Source organism: Dermacentor andersoni, chromosome 7, assembly GCF_023375885.2.
Source record: "Dermacentor andersoni chromosome 7, qqDerAnde1_hic_scaffold, whole genome shotgun sequence".
In the NCBI taxonomy this organism is placed as follows: Eukaryota; Metazoa; Arthropoda; class Arachnida; order Ixodida; family Ixodidae; genus Dermacentor; species Dermacentor andersoni.
In genome coordinates, this window is record NC_092820.1 from 156,948,639 (window position 1) to 156,969,790 (window position 21,152).

The 21,152-nt window shown below is 50.1% G+C and overlaps 1 protein-coding gene across 1 annotated transcript in view; it reads left to right on the forward strand.

The window, feature by feature from the left end:
* Nucleotides 1-21,152, forward strand: part of ttv (exostosin glycosyltransferase 1 ttv) — a 180,172-nt gene that overhangs the window by 119,377 nt on the left and 39,643 nt on the right. Inside the window, exon 2 of the mRNA XM_050180657.3 lies at nucleotides 8,828-9,149. Coding sequence (XP_050036614.1) covers nucleotides 8,828-9,149 — 322 coding nt within the window. The remainder of the gene's footprint in view (nucleotides 1-8,827; nucleotides 9,150-21,152) is intronic.

Genomic DNA, 21,152 nt, shown 5'->3' on the forward strand with positions numbered 1-21,152 from the left:
TCAATAAACTGTCGGGGGGTGGGAAGGGGGGAAGCACCTCAGCGAATGTCTCGGTAGGTTGTGGATTTCTGTAATACAGTGCTACTAAATAAAGAGGGGAGGGAGGGGGGTAGACAGAGAATCCTTTTTTTTTTAACTTTTAAACACACGAGCAAGTGAGTTATGACCACGGCTCTATGATTTATAGGTATGATTAGACGGATTAATTTAGTGCATTCATTATTTTATATTAACGTGTCTGTGTAAAGAACTCTGTCGTGTTCAACAAGTTGGACTTTGTGTCGCCATGTATTGAAGGCGTCCCTGGGTATAAATCTCTGTTTGTTCTCTCCACGGCATAATGTTCCGAAATGACGGTGCTTGTGACGCATGCATGCTATAACGAATTGTTTTGGAGAAGCCGCGATGGTGTAGCCCCGTGCCTTTAGTGTGTTCGACTTCTTCGCAAATATTCTAATGAAATGAGTCTTCGAGCATATTAACGCTGTGCGAAACCCGCGCTTGTCAAATTAGCTGGTGTTCTTTCCCGTACCTCTGGACTCGAGATTGGAAAGCATCGCTGCCGACTTCAAAACGCTCTTGGCTTCCGCTCGTGATTACATGTTCGCTGTCCTTTGTCGACCAATTTTTTTTTTCACGTCTTTCTCAAATTGTGATCTATCTATCTATCTATCTATTTATCTATCTTTTTTTTGCCGCCTTTTTTTCGCTTGGAAAGTTTGACATCTCTGTTGTTCATCAATGTCAAGAAATTGCTAGCGAGCTAGACAGACAGGGAAAAAAAGGAAAATAAGAATAAAAGGAAAAGCAATGCGTACAAAAGCAACGCTCACGTGCGGTTGTGCCCTGGGCAGCAGCTTTTGCCACGGAAGTACCGAGGCGTGCGGAGAAGGAACCTTTTGCGAAAATAAGTTTGCGTTTCGCGACTTTTGTGCCCTCGCATCCCTCGCCCTCCTTATTTTTTATCCTTTCTTTTTAAAACTCGTTTACGCGCTTGAGTCGAGGGGGCGGCCAGAAAATTAGTTTCGCTTGGAGTCCTCGGCCATTCACTCTGTAGCTGTCCCGCGCAGTGCGCATATTCCGTCTCTTAAGGCGAAGACCCTTCCGCAGTTCGCGATGCCAGTTGGGTGCGCTGGGACGGGCTTTCGAGCGCGGCTGAGAAGCACTGTTGCCGTGTTCCGGAGCCCAAGAGACGCTGCTATGTCGTGCTTTTGGCACCACACCATTTCATACTATAGGGCAATGTGACCGCTTCGAGACAACATGGATGAAGACCTCGATGTCAAGACTTTGAAAACCGAGTGAATCGCATACAAGAACCAAGAATCATATATAACGTCATTATGAAAACTGGGGACAAACAAGAAACAGTCGGAGGGGAGGATGGTTGTAGTAGTCAAGCGATAGCTTCCTAGTGGACTCGTTGAGACATGCTTCTGGGAACACTTAATGCTTAGTAGTAGTAGTAGAAAACTTTTAATGAGATCGTTTAAGAGATTCGCGGATTCGAAGCCTCCGTCGTCTTCTTGGCGCCGGCGACTTGAGGCTTCTCTTCAGCAAGGTTGGGCCCCTAGTCCAGGGCTCCACTGAGTCGCGCTGCATCAGCAGCGTGCCGCACTAAGGCCCTTTGGGCCGCGAGCTCGCTGCTGGTGAGCCGGCTCTCCCATTGCTCCGCACTCGGGAATTCGTGTTGGTGGAATGCTTTATTTCGTTCGCACTCCCATGTGATGTGGTATAGTGTGGGTGTGTTGCCGCACCAGGGGCAGTTTGCTCTGTATTGTGTTGGTGACATCTTGTTATAGATGTACAAGTTGGGGAAGGAGTTTGTTTGTAGCCTACGCCACCCGACTGCTTCCTCCCTAGTGAGGGCTTTGTGTGGTGGTGGGTACTTGAATCTAGTCCCCCTGTATAGTTGTAATGTCTCTGTGTATCCCCCCTCGCATGCTAGTAGCTGAAGCTCCAGAACATCTGACATGCCTGCTCGGTATGTAAGCCCTCGAGCTAGGCTGTCTGCTCTTTCGTTCCCCGCTACTCCTGCGTGGCCTGGGACCCAGATTATGTGTTGTATGGGTGTCTGCTCAGCAGAGGCTGCTGCCCCACTGATTATCCTGAGGGCCATGCCGCTAATTCTGCCCTTCGTATAGTTTTTACACGTGTCTTTCGAGTCTGTTAAGATGTTTAGGGATCGGCCTTTCCTATAGCCTTCTGCTACCGCCAGCGCGACGGCAATTTCCTCGGCCTCCGTTATGCCCACGACCTCCACTGAGGCGCATGTGGCCATGTCTCCTGTGCTATTAACTACCACCGTAGCGGCTAAGCGCTTCCCTGCATGTACGTACATGGAGGCGTCCGTATAGACTGTGTTCTCTGACCGGCCTAGCCTCCTTTCTAGCTGCTCGGCCCTTGCTGTTCGTCTGTCCTCGTGTAGGTTAGGATCCATGTTTTTAGGCAGGGGTCCTACATTAAAGGTCTTTCTAAGGTCGTCCGGTACGTCCGCGTATCTGTCTACCAGTCCGCACGTGTTCCGACCCAACCTTCTCAGGAGCGCCCTTCCCGTAGAGGAGCCTCTGAGTCTGATGAGTTGTGCCCCCAATTGAGCCTCGGCAAGCTCATCGAAGGTATTGCTGATTCCGAGTTGGAGTAGCTTCTCGTTTGATGCGTTTCTGGGCAGGTGTAGAGCAATCTTGTATGCCTTCCTGAGAATACAGTCGGCTTGCTCTCGCTCCGCCTTTGTTGTTGCGTGGTAGGGCAAGGAGTACATAACTCTGCTAACGATTAGGCTGTTGACGAGTTTGAGGGTATCTTCTTCTTTCATCCCGTACCTTCTCTGGGAGACTCTACTGATCATTCTGCCAACCTGCTCCGCGGCTCTTCTCAGCAGGCTGATGGTATGGCTGCATTTTCGGCTGCTCTGCAGCCACATGCCTAGGATTCGTACCATGTTCTGCTCTGGGATCAATTGCCCCTCTAGAACTACTTCCAGCGAGGCTTTGGTAGGATTTCTTCCGATCCTGATGATTTCCGACTTCTCCGTCGAACATCTGAGGCCTCTCTCCCTGACGTAGGTCTCTACGCAGGTCGCAGCTTCTTGTAGTCTGTCCTGCTTCTCCCCTAACGATCCTTGGGTGACCCACACCGTGATGTCGTCGGCGTACATCGCGTGTTGGATCCCCGGGATTTCCTTGAGGCGTCTTGCTAGCCCGATCATCGCCATATTGAACAGGACGGGCGATATCACGGAGCCTTGGGGTGTTCCTTTGCAAGGCGTGGTGAAGACGTCGCTTCTCAGCTCGCCTAGTCCCACGGTCGCTGTTCTGTCGCTCAGGAAGGCCCTGATGTAGTCGTGGGTTCTTCCCCCGCAGTTGGTGTTGTTGATGCCTTCCATGATGGCGGCGTGGCTCACGTTGTCGAAGGCTCCCTTTATGTCGAGGGCCATGACAACGTTTTCGCCACTTCTCGGCATTTTCTCGAGTACTTCCTCCTTGAGTTGGAGTAGTACGTCCTGCGTAGACAGGTGGGCTCGGAACCCGTACATGCTGTCTGGGTACAGTTGGTTCCTCTCTAGGTGCGACTGGATCCTTCTTGTGATTACTTTCTCGTACATCTTGCCCAGGCACGACGTGAGGGAGATCGGCCTGAGGTTCTCGACCTGGAGTTTCTTGCCTGGCTTCGGGATCATTACCACTACCGCGTGTTTCCACTCGGCCGGCACTTTTCCTTCGTGCCAGAGCTTGTTGAAGTAGGCTGTGAGCTGATCTATGGCGCCATCGCTGAGGTTTCTTATGAGCGAGTTCTTGATTCTGTCCGCCCCCGCTGCTGTGTTTTTTGTTGCCGACCTGATCGCCTCGACGACTTCCTCTCTCGTTATGGGCCGATCCATGGTGGGATTCTCTTCGCCCTGGTACTCTTCTTGGTAGCTTTCGACCTGGTCTCTGCCGTAGCATTTGACCCGGACTTCCTCGAGTAGCTGTTCGTCCGTGCCCGTGTACTGGTGCACCAGCCTCTGAATCGATTTGCCGCTTTCTGATTTGTTCTTGCTCGGGTCCATGAGGGACTTGAGGATCTGCCACGTCCTGGCCGTGCTGAGGGTGCCGTTCAGCGCGTTGCTGAATTGCTGCCATCCTTGCCTAGCCAGCTGCGTTGCATACTCCTCCGCTTGTTTAGTTATTTCGGCTATTTTAATCTTTAGCTTCCTATTGAACTTCTGTCTTTTCCAATGCTTGGTGAGGCCGCGTCTCGCCTCCCATAGCTTGAGGAGCCGCTTGTCCACCTCCGGAGTTTGTTCGGTTCTATCCACCTCTTTAGTATAGAGTTCTTGGATCTGTCTGAGTTGCTGGCTCCACTCCTCCGCAGATACAATGTCGCCCTTGATCTGCTTGCAGTGTGCTCTGAAGGCGTCCCAGTCCGTTAGGCGGACCTTGCCTATTTTCCGCTTGATATTGTTTGCGGTTGTGCTGATCCTTATTATGTGGTGGTCGCTTCCAAGGTTCTCGAGCAGGTTCTCCCATTCTGCTTGTCTGGCGCCCCTTACGAAGGTTAAGTCAGGGCACGTGTCTGAACTGACGCTGTTCCCCTGTCTAGTTGGGTGGTGTTCGTCGGTTAGCAATTCGCACTCTGCCTGTTCTGCTGCAGCGCAAATGCCACGTCCCTTCTTGTCGTCTTTATTGTAGCCCCACCTCGGGCTCTTGGCGTTGAAATCACCTGCTATTACTAGGGTGTTGTTCCCCGCGAACTTTTTCGCCTCCGTAAAGAGCCTAATAAAGTCCCCATCTTTCTGTCTGGGCGGGCTGTATAGGTTTATAACTTAATGCTTAGCTCTCTCTCTCTCTCTCTCTCTCTCTATATATATATATATATATATATATATATATATATATATATATATATCGCACACAAACATTTTTTATATTGTTTTTCGCTTCGGTTGCCACGCGGCATAACTTCGATATTAAATTAAATATAAGCATGCGGGTCCGTTTGTTGCAGACACTGCAACAGTAACACATTCTTTAAGGCGTTGATTATTTCTTTTAGTCAGTATACCTCTAAATGCATTGATGCCCAGGTTGACAATTTCCCAAAAGCATCGCCCTTGCAGGCCGGGATCATCATAGCAGGAACGTCAAATCCGTATTCTAGCCTGATATCTCGGAAGCGCTGCTAGTCTTTGGGATTTCTATTAAATAGACCAGAGTTCACTATACTGCTCGGCTTAAAACTCGCAATTACAGCGTGTCCCTTAAAACGAACAAAGAAAAAAATATTTGCTAGCACATATTAGATAATTAGCCTAATTATCGTTGCACGTGCCCTGGCTTTCCTTTTTTTTTTTTTCGTCCGCCTGTCGCTAGGTAGTATATGTAGCTACAAAAAACGGCAGAGACATGGATATATCTTTTTCTATCCTGCGTAAAAAAGTAAATAAAATAAAGGCATATAAGTTCGTTTAACTCGCATTGCATGCCAGCCCGTTCTTTGTCCGGAGTTCGAGTTATCCTTGAAGACTCGAAACGGAACACTCGGGTCTATTCTTCCGGCTGCTTTGACGAAGAACTCGCCGTTTCGAAGAGTCGGCCGCTGCCTTTTACGCGCAGCGCTCCCCGCGTAACGAAAGGAGGAACAGGCAGAAGCAGAGATACAAAAGGCGGGACCCCCGAGCGGATCCAATTAGTTTTCTCCACCCCCCCCTTCGCCCGGCCTCAAGGCCCGCACGAGAGACGGTTTGCATGTCACTCAGGCTTATTCTTCTCTCTGGCCTCCCTTCTTACTGCTTTTTATGCAAGAACGTACTGTATGCTTGCGTTAGCATGAATACAGCCCTGCACCTCTCCTTGGCTTCGTATAGGTGGCCTTTCTTCTTCGAGCTTGAAGGAGACGGCTGGTTATTCCTTCTTCACGTGTACCGCACCTTCTCTCCCTAAACCCGCGCAGGGTTGTGTAAGCTTGTGCTTGTCAATTAGGAAAAGGGCCGTACGCCTTATCTACCTCGTCAGCGTTATGCGGCCTCATCGTTTCGTCTGTAGACCCAAGCGTGCGGACGGGTGATACGTTCCATCCGATAATACGAAACTGTACCTGAACGTGCTGTTAAAGAACCGTATAGATTCCTTCTGAAATTACTACAGGGAACTCTGACGCCGCATGCGATGGTACAGCAGGCGTGAGGTTTGATGTGTTGCAGTACACGGATTTTCGTTTAGTTTTCGTGTTTTGTGGCTCCGGATGTTCGTGTGGCTTTGTTTATTCCCGTTTAATATCCGCTTTCACTGACCTAATTTTCCGAGCAATCGCCTTCTTGTTTGTTTGTTTTTTTTGTCCGAGACGCAGTAGGCAGTAAGATTCAGCGCACGGGCTTAATCATTGCGAATTGTGTGGCATTTACATAACGCACTAGTTTGTTTAAAACTGCAAACCGACGCCGACTCATTAACCATTGACCTCTCCAGACCCGACGTTACGACAGTCCTCTCCCCTGCGGTGCGGAGAGCCTATATTTTAATGCGTTAACATAGTAGTATCAGAGTAGAAAAAAGTGTGTGTGTGAAGTGTGCGAAACTGGTCACGTGGTGGAGGTACAGAGGATATATATATATATATATATATATATATATATATATATATATATATATATATATAGTGCGGCTGGTGGTGCTCTGGTACAGACCACGGTCAGCCAGTTCCACTTCGCTCCTCGAAGAGGCAGGACGTGTGTTTAAAGTGAGTTACTGAACAACACTTTGCCTGGTAGTGAATTAACCGTCGGTTTAACTTATGCATCCGGGACCTCAAAGAAGTGCGACGTCATGCTAACGCATTTCTCTCTCTTTTACCGCTAAGTCGCCACTGGCTGTTTTTTTTTTTTTCCTTTCTTTTTTCACTGGGTTGATCTCAGTCGTCAGGAAAATCACTGTGTCACGGTTGACCCAGTCTTTACGTTCAGTATTCCACGCGAATCAAAGTCGTACGACATTACATGCGCACGCGTGACCGAGAGGCTCGGGATGGCGTGGTTCACGCAACGTTATCTTCATAAGATGGGCCGCGAAAACGCCCCCCCCCCCCCCCCAAACGTTCAAGAATGTGAAACTCCAGCGACGATTTCGCGCTTCCTCTGCGAACTGCCCCGTGGTTGGTTGCCGCACAGAACGACGACAGACGGCACTTCGTAGCAGAATAGTGAGTTCTCGAATCGAATCGACTTTTCAATGTCGTATTTCGAATGCTCGCGGCACCCTTAATTGATACAGAACGAATCCTTACACATACTTGCCCCCCCCCCCCCCCCCCCACCTCCCCCTGCCATGCTTCGGCGCGCCTCTCGAGCTCAACTGCGCTGCACGATCATTGCAAGATGGGCCTGCGGCAATGTCAGCGGTGCACACAGCTCATGAACGCGCGGAGTTGTTACGAGCGTGCCATTAATTATTTCCTTGCGCACTTCTCCTGGGGGACGAGAAAATAGGTGCCAAGAGCTTGCGAAACGCGCACGTGTGTGGGGAAAAAAATAAAGAAAAGGAAAGGAAGATAAAAAGATAAAATGGGGAGCAAGCTCTGATGCGTGGATCTTGCTTGGCGCATGCCGCTCTCGTCTTCCGCGTCCTGACACCGTATATCCCTTGCATTATACCCGTGCGGTTTTCTCCTGCGAATGTACGCAAAGAGCAGCAATAAATTGCTCTTGGGGTGTGCGCTTGCGTACAAATCCTTAATTAAACGATGCCTCATCCCCGGCTGTAATATAGTCATTTTGTAAGGCCAATTTTGTGCGCTTTTGTCCGCGGTGTGTTTGGAGAAAGGCGTACGCACATGCGAAGTTTGTGACGTTTAGGGAAGCGCCGACGCGAATGTGTTGTTTAATATCCCCCTTTGATCCTTGCTCCCCTGCGGCCGGGATTCGGGATACACGTTTGCGCCTACATAAATAGCCGGTGTTGCTCTTTAATAGTTTCTTCGCGGGACTCCAGGGGCCGTGTGAGGCAATTACAACACGTCCTACATTTTCCTCTTTGGCGAGTGGCATCGCGTGCAACGTTGTGGAGAGACTAGCAGGACCTTGTGCAATGGCTGTGTTCCACAAAAAAAAAAAATAATAATTTGGTGTTCAATAGCTTTTAAAAAAAAACAATTATTGGAAATGGTTCTTTATTTAGGCTCGTTAATGAATGTATAAAGTTTCACATCCCTTAAATAGGAACGAACTGTGTTATCCGGCTACTAATCTGTTGTTGTTTTAGGTTCCAGGAACAAATACTACATCTGCGCTCTGTTTAGCCGAAGGAAAATAAAGTTGTAACTTTGCGCAATATTTATAACTGTAAGTTTTCTCTTTTCGTATTCCCTCGTTAGATATGATTTTGTGGCAATATTGGTTTGCTGTCTTATTTGCCACAAATAGAATGGACTAATGCCTATTTTTATGTATTTTTCAGTATCGTATATATACATCGTGAGCGTGTGTTTGTAAACTGCTACACGCGATGCTTCCCAAACTGCTTCGTCAAGTGAACAATTAATGCTTTGTGCTTAGGCTCACCATGAAGGTTACCCGTATGTAGACATGAAGGCAACGATAAATTGAATTGAATTCAACTTTTTAGATAATATTACCTCGTTGTTTTTTGTTTCGGATTCTCAGGGTTTTTTATTTCTAGCTCGTAGCGGCAGCGCATTGAGTGATACAATAATTCGATGACCGAATTCATTTGCGTAACGAATCTGAGTGTATATGTACATATACACTTTGCCCCGCGCACCTCCTAAAACTGCCGCATCTCCCCGCGCACCTCCTAAAACCGCCGCACCTGTCTTCTCTCTCTCGCTGCCGCAGGTACGACTACGGCTCGCTGATGGAGAACGCCACGTTCTGCCTGGTTCCCCGGGGCCGTCGGCTGGGCTCGTTCCGCTTCCTCGAGTCCCTGCAGGCCGGCTGCGTGCCCGTGCTGCTGGCCAACGGCTGGGAGCTGCCCTTCGGCGAGGCGCTGCGCTGGGAAGGGGCCGCGCTGCGCGCCGACGAGCGGCTCCTGCTCCAGGTGCCGGACACGCTGCGCTCGATGCCCCGGCGCCGGGTGCACGCCATGCGGCAGCGCAGCCAGCTCCTCTGGGAGACGTACTTCTCCTCGGTGGACAAGATCGTGCTCACCGTGCTCCAGGTGAGAGAGAGAGAGCTCTCTGCCTCCTGCTCTACCGCGCGGTCGGAGCGGCGTCGGTCTTAGCGTCTGGCACGCGCCAAGTATAGAAAGTAAGACACTTGCCGGGTTGTATGAACCCCGAATCGGCGGGGTATAACGCACGCGAGGGCCGCCATTTTGTAGCGAATTCGCTCGATTCTATACGCCACTCTTATCGTCTACTATTCACGGCAGGCTGATCCCATTGTTAACGCGCGGAGCAGAGCGTCGCTCTGACTAGACTGACGAAACGCGAAAAGGAAGGGTGTCAAAAAAAGGCATCGCTACAAAAATCGCGGCCGAGTTGGGTCGGGTGTACCTTTCTCTATATATATCGGCATACTTGCAGGTTTACGGCGAGACATTGTCAGTTAGTAACCGCGCGCAGCGCCTCCATGGTTGACGGCTGATGTTTTCGATGAAAGTTTGACAACGAGTGTTTCGACAACGCTTATTGGAGCGGGTCGCATGCAGCGCGAACGTGTGCGACACGTGATGCTTTGTCGCAATCTTTTTCAAGACGTGTCCACCGGTACCGCACCTTGCGCGCTGTATAGGCTTGGTGGTTATAACGACGTGATCCGGCGTAATGGCAAAATGTGGATAGTGTATATATACGTGCGCGACAAATGCCACGTACCGCGGCGACGGTGAAATGTTGTACGTGCCTCGGCAGAGATAGCGCCTAAAGAGAAAAGTGCCCGCGGGAGCTGCGGAAGAATTGGTTCGCATATACGAAAAAGCGCACCTGCAGCATTTATTGCTTCAACTGGAGTGGAATCCCCAAAGTTCACAGCTGGACGCTTATTGAGAAAGCAGCCTGTCCTATTTTAGATGAGAAGATACCCCTCGAATTAGCATGCATACAAACTATAGTCCATCAAGCTTCGTTCAACTGCAATTGCCCCGAGAAGCGCCCATATATATATATATATATATATATATATATATATATATATTATAATACCGAGACCGATCAAGTTGTCCAGCGCTGTTTATTCCACCAAAGGCAACGCCCCCAGCTCACGCGCGAAGAAGTCGAAGAACAGTGAAGATGATGATGGCTATGTACAAATGAAAACGACGAAGTACGTTAATAGTGCTTACACTAACTTCCCCCCGTCATGGAAGCGGCCAGCCTGGCCGCAGATTAGAGATTATCTAAACGGGGAGTGAAGGGCTTCATCCGCGAGACGTGAACAATTTCAGCATTCCGGCGGCGCCGGTCAGTGACGGAGTGTACTGGGCGAACGAGATAGTTCACTGCAGATGTTTGCTGCACAACGGTGTATGGGCCAATGTAGCGTGGAAGGAACTTCTCACAGAGGCCTGGGGTGCGGACTGGAGTCCAAAGCAGGACTTGGTCTCCAGGGTGAAAACGTAGGTCACGGCGTTTGTTGTCGCAGTAACGCTTGCGCTCAGCTTGGGTAGCTTCTGTGCTTTGCCGGGCGATTTGACGGCAATGTGCAACTCGGGCAGCGAAATCTTCCGGAAGCGACGCGTTAGGCGAAGAAGGTGCGAAAAATAGTTCTCGGTCGAATATGGTGGAAGGAGATCGTCCATACACAAGGAAGAAAGGGCTGTAGCCGGTAGTTCGTTGAATAGCAGTGTTATATGCGAATGTCACAAAAGGAAGAATTTTATCCCAGTCAGTGTGGTCAGGACGGATGTACATGGAAATCATGTCAGACAGCGTACGGTGGAAGCGCTCAGTAAGGCCATTGGTTTGCGGATGATAAGTGGACGTAGATTTGTGGACGGTATTAGTGGCTCGAAGAACTTCCTCGAGGACTTGTGAAATGAACGCCTTGCCACGGTCACTGAGAAGAACGCGAGGAGCCCCATGGCGCAAGACGATGGCGCGCAAGAAAAAGTCGGCGACCTCAGAAGCGGTGCCGGATCGCAGAGGGGCAGTCTCGGCATATCTTGTTAAATGGTCGACCGAAGTGACAATCCAACGGTGACCGGAGGGTGTCAACGGCAAGGGACCATATAAATCAATGCCAACAAATTCAAAAGGTGCGTCCGGGCAAGGGAGAGGTTGTAGTAAACCGGCAGGAGGGGATGTCGAGCGTTTGCGGTGCTGACATGACGCACAAGAGGCAATGTATTTGGCCACCGTTGAGGATAGGCCAGGCCAGAAGCAGCGGGTCTTTATGCGGTCGTATGTCTTGTGGAAGCCTAAGTGGCCAGCCGATACATCGTCGTGAAGTGCCTCTAATACCCGCAAACGAAGGCAGCGAGGTAGAACTGGGACCCACCGGTGACCTGTTGGGTGGTAAATGTAGCGGTGTAGCACGCCACCTTGAAGGCGGAATTGTCGAAGTTGGCGTCGCAAGCGGCTGTTGGGCGGTTCGGCGAACCCACTAAGGCGATCCATGAGAGCTCGACAGTAGGAGTCGGCCCGCTGAAGCGAGACGAAATCAGAGCGTGATGAAAGCGTAACTTGGTCCAGGGATGTTATCGAGAGTTGGTGAGAGGCAGGCGTAGCATCGGAACGACGTGGTTGGGAAGACGACGGCGCGTTACCTGGAGAGAGTGAGAGTGGGCAGCGAGACAATGCGTCTGCATCATGATGGTGTTTTCCAGACTTGTACGTTATAGTGAAGTCATATTCCTGCAAGCGGAGTATCCAGCGTCCTAAGCGTCCTGACATGTTTTTCATTGATGACAGCCAACACAGAGCATGATGGTCGGTGACGATGGTGAAGTGGCGGCCGTAAAGGTATGGGCGAAATTTCTGAATCGACCAAACGATAGCCAGGCACTCTTGCTCTGTAATGGTGTAGTTCCGCTCAGCTGGAGAAAGTGTTCGGCTGGCATATGCTATGACTTGCTCTTTAGATGCTGTATTACGTTGCAGAAGTACTGCGCCAATATCTTGTGCGCTTGCGTCAGTATGGAGTATGGTGGGGGCACGATTATCGAAGTGGCGAAGCACTGGTCCGGAAGTAAGATGCCGCTTAAGAGCTTGAAAAGCCGACTCGCAGTCGCTAGTCCACGTGAAAGAGGCACCGGTAACCAGTAGCTTGTGTAGAGGAGCTGCTATTGCTGCGAAGTTGCGTATAAACCTACGAAAATATGACGCCAAGCCGAGGAAACTACGTAGATCTTTCTGTTGCTGGGGGCGAGGAAACTGAAGAACGGCACTAATCTTGTCGGGGTCAGGCTGGATGCCATCTTTTGAGACGACGTGACCCAATACTTTTATTGTTTTGGTTGCAAATTTGCATTTTTTTGTATTGATCTGGAGACCAGCATTCGCAAGGCACTTGAGAACTTCGTCTAATCGTTGAAGATGTTGGCTGAAGTCAGACGAAAAGATGACAATATCGTCCAGATAACAGAGGCATGTCTTCCATTTTAGACCACGAAGTACGTTGTCTATCATGCGCTCAAATGTGGCAGGAGCATTGCAAAGGCCAAAAGGCATCACGTTAAATTCATAAAGGCCATCCGGTGTAGCGAATGCGGTCTTTTCTTTGTCAGTCTCGTTCATCGGAATTTGCCAATATCCTGATCGAAGATCAATGCTGGAGAAATACTCCGCCCCTTGTAGTGTGTCCAAAGCGTCGTCAATTCGAGGTATTGGATATACGTCCTTGCGTGTGATCTTATTGAGCGCTCGATAATCCACGCAAAAGCGAACTGAGCCATCTTTCTTCTTTACCAGGACCACGGGAGACGCCCATGGGCTAGATGAAGGTCGTATTATCTTCCGCGCAAGCATGTCAGCGACCTGTTGTTCAATGACCTTTCGTTCGGACGGCGATACACGATAGGGGCGTCGTCGTATTATAGCGGAACCTTCGGTTTCGATACGGTGTGTAGCCGCAGGAGTTTGGCTCAACACAGAGGAACAGCTATCGAAACAGGCTTTGTGTTTTGCCAAGACCACCATTAAGGCTTCGGACTGCGCGGCTGTTAGGTCAGAACCAAGGACGGCTGGAGGAGGGAAAGAATCATCCAAACCTGAGGTTGGTGCTGGCGATGAAGAAGGGCAAAGCGTGACTAGAGAGATTGGTTGAGTGTCGGCGAGGGTTGCCACAGTCATCCCTTTGGGCAGCATCACAGGATCTGGGGTCGTGTTGCAAGCAGACAGAAGGGCGCGGCCGCGTGAAAACCGGACGAGACAGGTGGCAATGAGAATTCCGCGAGAAGTACAGCGGGAAGAAGGGGCGACTAGGGCGTCTCCGTCGGCGATCTGACTGGACGTTACGGCTACAACGTCTTCGTGACCAGGACGCAGGACGTAGTCTGAAGCGAGGACCAAGTTCACGCATGAAAGTGAAGAGTCCGCAACAGGTTCAAGCTCTGTATCTGTGATGTGGACAACTTCTTCTCTACATGAAATGACGGCTGAAGCAGAATGTAGGAAGTCCCAACCAAGTATAAGTTCATGGATACACGTTGGAAGGATGATAAACTCGATGTGGTGGCGTATGCCGTCGATGAGAACACGAGCAGTACACTGTCCGTCAGGGTGAATGAATGCATTATTAGCGCCACGCAAAATAGGTCCAAGATAAGGCGTTTTTACTTTACGGAGCCGGGAACACAGATCACTCCGAAGAACAGAAACGGCGGCACCGGTATCGATGAGAGCTGATGCGGGAACACCTTCGACAGTCACAGAAAGCATGTTGGCCGGGCGAACAGGAGGAATTTTTGAAGACCGATAAGAAGCAGTTTCCCCTCCAAAAACTGCAACAGTTAGTTTTCCGAGTGCTGGTCGACAAAATGGGAAGTGGGACGAAGTGGTGATGTAGAGCGCCGGTAAGGGGATGGAGAACGACGTCTGGCCGAACGGGAACTATGAGGCAGATTGGGAGCAGCTGGTGGAGACGGAGAACGCTGTTGAGGGAATGAGTGCGGTCCGGGATAGTAGTCGTCTGATCGGCGAGTGCGGTCTCTTTCGTGCTCAGCATAGCCTCGCCTTTCATCCTGCTGGCGCCGGCGGCAGAAGCGAGATATATGGCCGCGTATGCCACAGTAAAAACAAATCGGACGAGGTGGACGCCACTGAGGGTACGATGGCGCAGCAAGTGCTCTGGTTCCCATCGAAGCCAAATGGTCATAGGAAACGCCAGTAGGCACGGAAGTCACGGTAGGGGTGGGTAGCGAAACAACATCCGCGTAGGTAGGGGTGGAGCGCGCTACCGGAGCAAGATGCGTCGTGGGTGTAGTCATCGCTGTCAACTCCTGCTTTACGACCTCGCGCAAGTCGAAGGTGGGGGTTGGTGCGCAGGCAGCAGGGGGACGCTTTAGGTCTTGTAGTTGAAGCTCCTCGCGGATGATGGTGCGGATAAGAGCACGTAGATCTGGAGAATGAGCAACCTGAGGATCGCTGCTGTCATGTGGAAGACGAATAGACTGCAGCTCGTCGAGGCGTTGACACGTTGAAGTGATGTCTTGGACAGAAGCCGGATTTTGTACGATTAAGGCGTTGAACGCGACAGGCCCAATGCCTTTTAAGATGTGGCGAACGCGTTCGGCTTCCGTCATGCTAGGATTCGCACGGCGGCACAGAGCCAAGACATCCTCTATGTATGAGGTGTAAGACTCTTGGGGAAGTTGGCGGCGCGTTCCCAGCTTCTGTTTGGCGACTTCTGCACGGCCAGACGAGGAAGCGAAGATTTGCCGCAGCTTCGAGGTAAACGTGGTCCAATCCGCGATGTCGGTTTCGTGGTTGAAATACCACGTCTTTGCAACACCGGTCAAGTAGAAGGCGACGTGCCTCAATTTCTGGGTGTCGTTCCACTTGTTACAAGAACTCACGCGGTCGTAGTGGTCGATCCAATCGTCTACGTCATCACCGCGGAGTCCCGCAAAGACAGGGGGATCGCGCTGAGGGCTCGTCACAGTCCAAGAGGGCGCCGCAGGTGGGGTCGTCTGTGTGGTAGGGTTTGAGGCGCCGGAAGGGCCGGGGTCGGAAGTGTCCATTGTTGTAGGGGTAGTTGGGTGCAGGCGGCGACCGGAACGGAGCTCCAGGGAGGACGGGAACGCGAGAGGACGTCGGGATCTTGACGTACCTCCACCACTTTATAATACCGAGACCGATCAAGTTGTCCAGCGCTGTTTATTCCACCAAAGGCAACGCCCCCAGCTCACGCGCGAAGAAGTCGAAGAACAGTGAAGATGATGATGGCTATGTACAAATGAAAACGACGAAGTACGTTAATAGTGCTTACAATATATATATATATATATATATATATATATATATAGATATATATAGCGGCTCGCAAGAAATGTCTCCATCGTGTGTCGTCCAAGTGTCAGCGCGCCTTATTTTCCGTTTGGCGACTCGTTGGGATAAACCCACACCTGCACCTATATACCGTCGTCACGAACACCAAGGTAAAAAAAGAACGGTGACAACTTCAACGTACGCGTTGCAACCTACATTAGACGAAGCTTTCGCGAAGCGTTTAAAATATAAACGCTACGAAAAGAGACGCGTGATTCGCGCAGCTTTAGTTTATTTGCAACTACGCGCAACGCATGTACGGTTCGCATTCTGATTCCGCCATCGTAGAAAGTTTTGCGTAATTGTGCCTTCAGGTAACACGCGAGTAACTAACTGCTCATGCTCTGCGCTGCGTTTTGCAGCATTTTATACATTTGGCGAATGCGTTGCCTGCCCGGCAATACGCCTCTTTGGGCCCGTGGCCTCGTGCGTCTGGTACGTGCAAGGCCACAATGGCGCTGGTGCGTTTCTTGAAACTCGCCAGCCTGTACGACCGCCTGTGACTGACTCGGCGATGAACGCTTGTGTGTGTAACAGTGCAAACTGTGAACTTCTTTGTTCCTTCTCCTCTTTCAATCACCTTTTCCCCTTCCCCAGTGCAGGGTTATAGCCTATACCAGGCCCAGCCTGGTTAACCTCCCTGGCTTTCCCTTATGACTCTTTCTCTCTCCCTCTTCTTGGCTTTGGAAATGATCTGCCTTATACGTACCACGCTCCGAACCAACGCAAACCCACGCTTCGCCATCCACGAGCCTTCTAAAGGCATCGCTTTAAAATGCAACAACAGCGGCGAAAGACTCGAGCTGCGCGCGTGCCTTTCCACCCGTATATTTAACGTGTGTCAAATGCGGCGCAGTATATCTACACTTTCGTGTGAAGCGAAGTTGGCGATTTCGCAAGATAGGGTTTTTTTTTTTTTTTTTCGGAATACTGAAATGCACACGCACGCGCAAATTAACAGACACACAAAAAAAGAATGACGAGATACTACATTCCGCGAAATATTCTGCTAACATTTTTGTTTTTGTTTTCCGCGCGCAAGTTCACGAGCATCATATATTGCACTGAGGGGGTGCGGGATATATATATATATATATATATATATGCACGGAGCGGTTCGCATGCACGTACACTACAACGATTAAGTGCGGGCACGCGCGCTCCTCTACAATTGCGTCGGCACCTTTTGAGTTTTTCTGGCGCGTTTTCCCGTGCACCCCCCGAAACTCCTGTGAGCGACCGTTATACCCAGCGTCACATGCTTCACCTCGCGCGTTTCGTGCTGTACTACAAGCTATAATACACGTCTGGCTAAAATGCGTATAGGTCTGCATGTCGTGCTCTTCCCGGAGCGCGATGTGTCGGGAAAACAGCGGCAGTTAGTTCGTCCGCATACCGTACATTTTTTCCACGCGCACGTGCACGTACGCGCATTTCACGTCGTCGCAACTTTCGCACGGTGCGTTTCGATTCTGTAAAACAAGCAATGAAAACGAAGAAGACATCAGGGGGCACGGAGGGAAGGAGGGAGGGAGGGAGTAGGTAGCGAGAGTACGTATACGTCGCGATGATCACGGGAATGGCGTTTCATTCGCCCAAATTGGCTCGCGACGTGTGGGAGGGGGGGAGGGGGGGGGCATTAATTCCGGTCACGTCCGTCGTTCGTGAAGCTGCTGCTGCTGCCGCTGCTCGTCGACTTTTGAACAAACCATAAAGCGGACGGACGGGGCAGATCCGAGGAACGGTGCGGTGATGCACCGTCGACACTGCAGGGGAATGTAGAAAGGAACTATGTAGGGGTCGTTTCGTCGAGTTGCGTTGCTGTTACGACGACTGTCCACTGGAGTCCATGGCCTCCAACCGGTGGCGCACTTTGTCGTTCAGAACGCACGTGCAGCAGCAGCTTTTCTCATGACTACTGCTACTCTCTCTCTCTCTCTCTATCGCTCGCTCGCTTTTTTGCGCTTCGTCGCGTGTTTGGACAGCGATCCACGCGGACGATGTGACGTGACTTTTCTGTGACGGCTGCCAGCCCCTCTCTCTCTCTCTCTCTCTCTCTCTCTCTCTCTCTCTCTCTCTCTCTCTCTCTCTCTCTCTCTCTCTCTCTCTCTCTCTCTCTCTCTCTTCTTTTTTTGTTTTTTTTTTTTTTTGTTTTGTTTTTCTTGACGAACTGGGTTTTCCGACGACTTGTGAACTGCGGACGGCCCGCACCTATACTGTTAGTTACGTCACGCCAAATTGTCATCCTGATGTAGTCCCGTATGTGGTGTTGCCGGCCGCCGTCGCGTTCTCCTTTGCGTAATTCGCGGCGGAAATTTTGTCATGGTACGCACATCTACTGCTGCATTGCGTGCGTGCGTTTGTGTGTGACTTCGAACACATACAAAAAAGAATGGTGGCCTCAATAAAGAGCACAACTGCTCAACACGACCGGGAGATTTTAGCCCTTCGTTTTAATCGCAGCGAGCCCAATCAGCTTCCGTGCGGTGGACTCGATAGCTCCTGAGGTTCAGTTTGGTTTTGTTTTACTTTACAGCTTCCTCGCTCTCTTCTTTTGCCAAGTTCGCCCACGGTGTTTGCCGAACTCGCTAACTATGAATTGGCCAAGATTTTGGAATTGTTGACACTCCAGCGGCCGCGCTTCTTATATACATCGCTGCTAATTAAGAGCCACGGTTACCCCGAACAAAACGTCGCCTAATCATAGCGTCATCACAATATACACGTCTCGCCGCCGCTGAGAGCTGGTGACCAACTTTTCGTTTTACGTCACCATTCCGTGGTAGCACTGGTATGCCTCCAGAACGCTAAGCGATATTGCAGGGGAAAAAACATATGTATATTTTTTTTCATTGTTTGAGTTTGTAACTTAACAATGAGGGTGCCCATGTTTACATGTGCTTGGCTAATTAATACGTCTCGTTTCGGTTGAATGGTTCCAGCCGCTCCATGTACCATTAAGCGCTACATCAGGCAGGACTGCGGCGTCGGTTTCGTTATCGCGGTGGCCGACGCGACCCTTTCAACCGTGAATGCAAACTCGGACGCGTTCTACGCATAGGAACAGCTCTATTGATTTCTTCGATTTGCCATCGGCAAGCGCGCAAGATAGAGTGCCGAAAAGCTGTGTCTCTCTCGTTCCGACGCGAATCGATTCGCTGTTATCTCGTACAACTGAACTGGCAGCAGAAGCAAGTTGTGTTCCGGCAAGATGACTCAGTCTAATGTGGCCCAATGGTCATGTTGCACTTGCTTTTGCGCCGGTGTAGATAAAAACTTGATAGACGGGTTGGACCCCGACATTTCTTTTGACGTCGAAACAGGGATATATCGTGCGAGCGCAGTATCAGCGTAACGCGGATGTCCCCATTAAGGTGCCAGTTGACTTTCGCTTTCTATGGCTTTCGGGTGCATTATGTTAGCCTCTGCAACGCTGGAAATATTAGGCGCGGCAGAGTTTACCCCTGATACTTGTTTTGTAAGCGTGTGCGCTCGCTTCAGTATACATACTGATACGATCTCGACCGGTTGAGGTGGGTCTTCACCGCAGGAATCAGGAAACGACGACGAAGCGGAACATCGCGATGATAAAAAACAAAAATAGAAAACATTGTATTCCCTTCTTTGGTACAAGGTTGTGACTCTTATCCGAGTCTCGAGCGGTTTTCATTAACATGGGGGCCACGCGGACGGCCTTGAATAACCCCTTGCGGTCTTGTGGTCGTCGACGTCATCTTCGGGAGCCTGTGGAAGCATTAGTGCTTTCGTCAGGTTCTGCCGTCGAGCTCCTGACCTACGGATTTTCGTTCCTTCGTCCTTCCCTTTGTGTCAGCTCGGGGAATAAAAGGGGTGACACTGTTTCGGAGAAGAGGGCAGTTATGTTGACACGGGGACGCCCGCTTGAGCGTTTATCACACTTGACAGGTTGATGTCCAGACTTACTGTAACAGCCTTTTCTGGGACGAGGCAAATAATCTCGTCATATGGGAACGTACGCCTGAATGTCTCTCACACGCGACAGGTCGATCATAACTATAACAAGCAGAAATAATCCCAGATGATAGTAAATGCCTCGTCGCATAGCGCATTCCCGAATGAGAGTTTAATATACCCCATTCATATAGAGTTTTAGTTAGCTCCATCTATCACAAGAGTTTTTATGGTGTTCAAATGGGAGTAAATATTACTTCATTTCTTGCTGGAGTTTCTTATTTCTTAGCTGTTCCAATCGGAGTGCATAACACTTCATTTTCAGTCTCTCAATCGTACATAGCTCAGCTAATCGAATTCTAATTCATTAGCGAATATACTAAATATGTTATTACTCATATAACACTTAATTTTCCGCACAAATGCGCTCTCCGTGGCCAGAAGAAATAAAGGTGAACAAGTTCTGACTATCTGTGATCCGGTGTAATCCTAGAAATCGTAAAATACTGCCAAATCGTCGAATTCTGTAATGGCGGCATCTTTTAGCCAACCAGAGACGCCGTAGCAGCCGTCTGGGCCAACCACAGCAGACAAGATGGCGAACTCGACAATATGGTGGAATTTGACAATGCCCGACGTAGCACTCCGGAGCTGTGTTCGGACTTTGCGGGGGTTTAGAACCATGTTCGTAAAGAGCGATTCTAGAGTTGCTTTGCTTGTTTGCTATAGCTATATAGCCTGTAGCAGCTTGAAAAGCTTACTCTGCTCGTACCTCCTATTCCGTTCCGAGTAATATTCTGTCCTTAAATGCAAATATCCATTTACGAAACTGTTGGCAGAAGAAATGCGGTGCCGATGAAGATTTAGCTCAGGCCGGTGCACGGATGCATATAGGCGCTAACAAATATGGCAAGAGAGCACGCGGAAGGTGTTATAGCTCTTTTTGTCATAAGGGAGTGTGCCATACTGCATTCGGTGCAAACAGGCAGTCTGCCTAGAGGGAAATTAGAATAGGCGGCCCTATAGTGTACCGTATACCGCCCGTGATGGGGAAGTACTTCGAGGCCCGAGAAGGTACCCGCTGACACTTGTCACTCCTACTGCGCGCTCTGTGCATCCGGGTGGGTAGTTGGCGTCTCCATATCGTGAGCCTCTCTTGGATAACCGACGTGGGCTTGCTTAGTAAACCAAACAGCTCTCGACATTGTACAGACCATATCGAAGCACCAGTGAGATGTCGCTTTGCACCCTCGCGATAGCTGCTCTTCGAGGACGGAAAAGTATAGTTATTACTCATTACGAACGACCCAGGCAGGGATGCGTACAGCTGTGCGCAGTGCAAGTATAGCGCCGGTCGGGTGCTGAATATTTTGCTGAATTTGATTGTACGTTCTTTTTTTTTTTGTAAATGTCGATGACAGTGACGTTCTTCGGACTGTTCCAGCATTCTTGCACACGTTGAATGCCTCCTATATATTGCATGGTCGAGAGAACTGAAGTTGCCAGATGGTGAAGGTGGTAGGGCTACATTCCGGGGTAGGCTGGCTAAAGTTGGCTGGTCATGTCATTTCATGATCAGTTCATGTCTTGTCTTGAGAGAGGAAAGTGGTTCTCTCGCCATGTACAGTTGCGCTCTTTATGACCGTGGACACGGAAATGCGTGCCACTCGTTGCACGCAGAGCACTCTGGCGAGCGGCCAACATTATGCCCTCGTAGTTTGTAGGCTTAGCGAATGAATTCCGTGATCGCGCATGCGCGTCGTCTGCTGAGCGTGCGACCGTGCGTTCCGTCATTTCCAGATGCG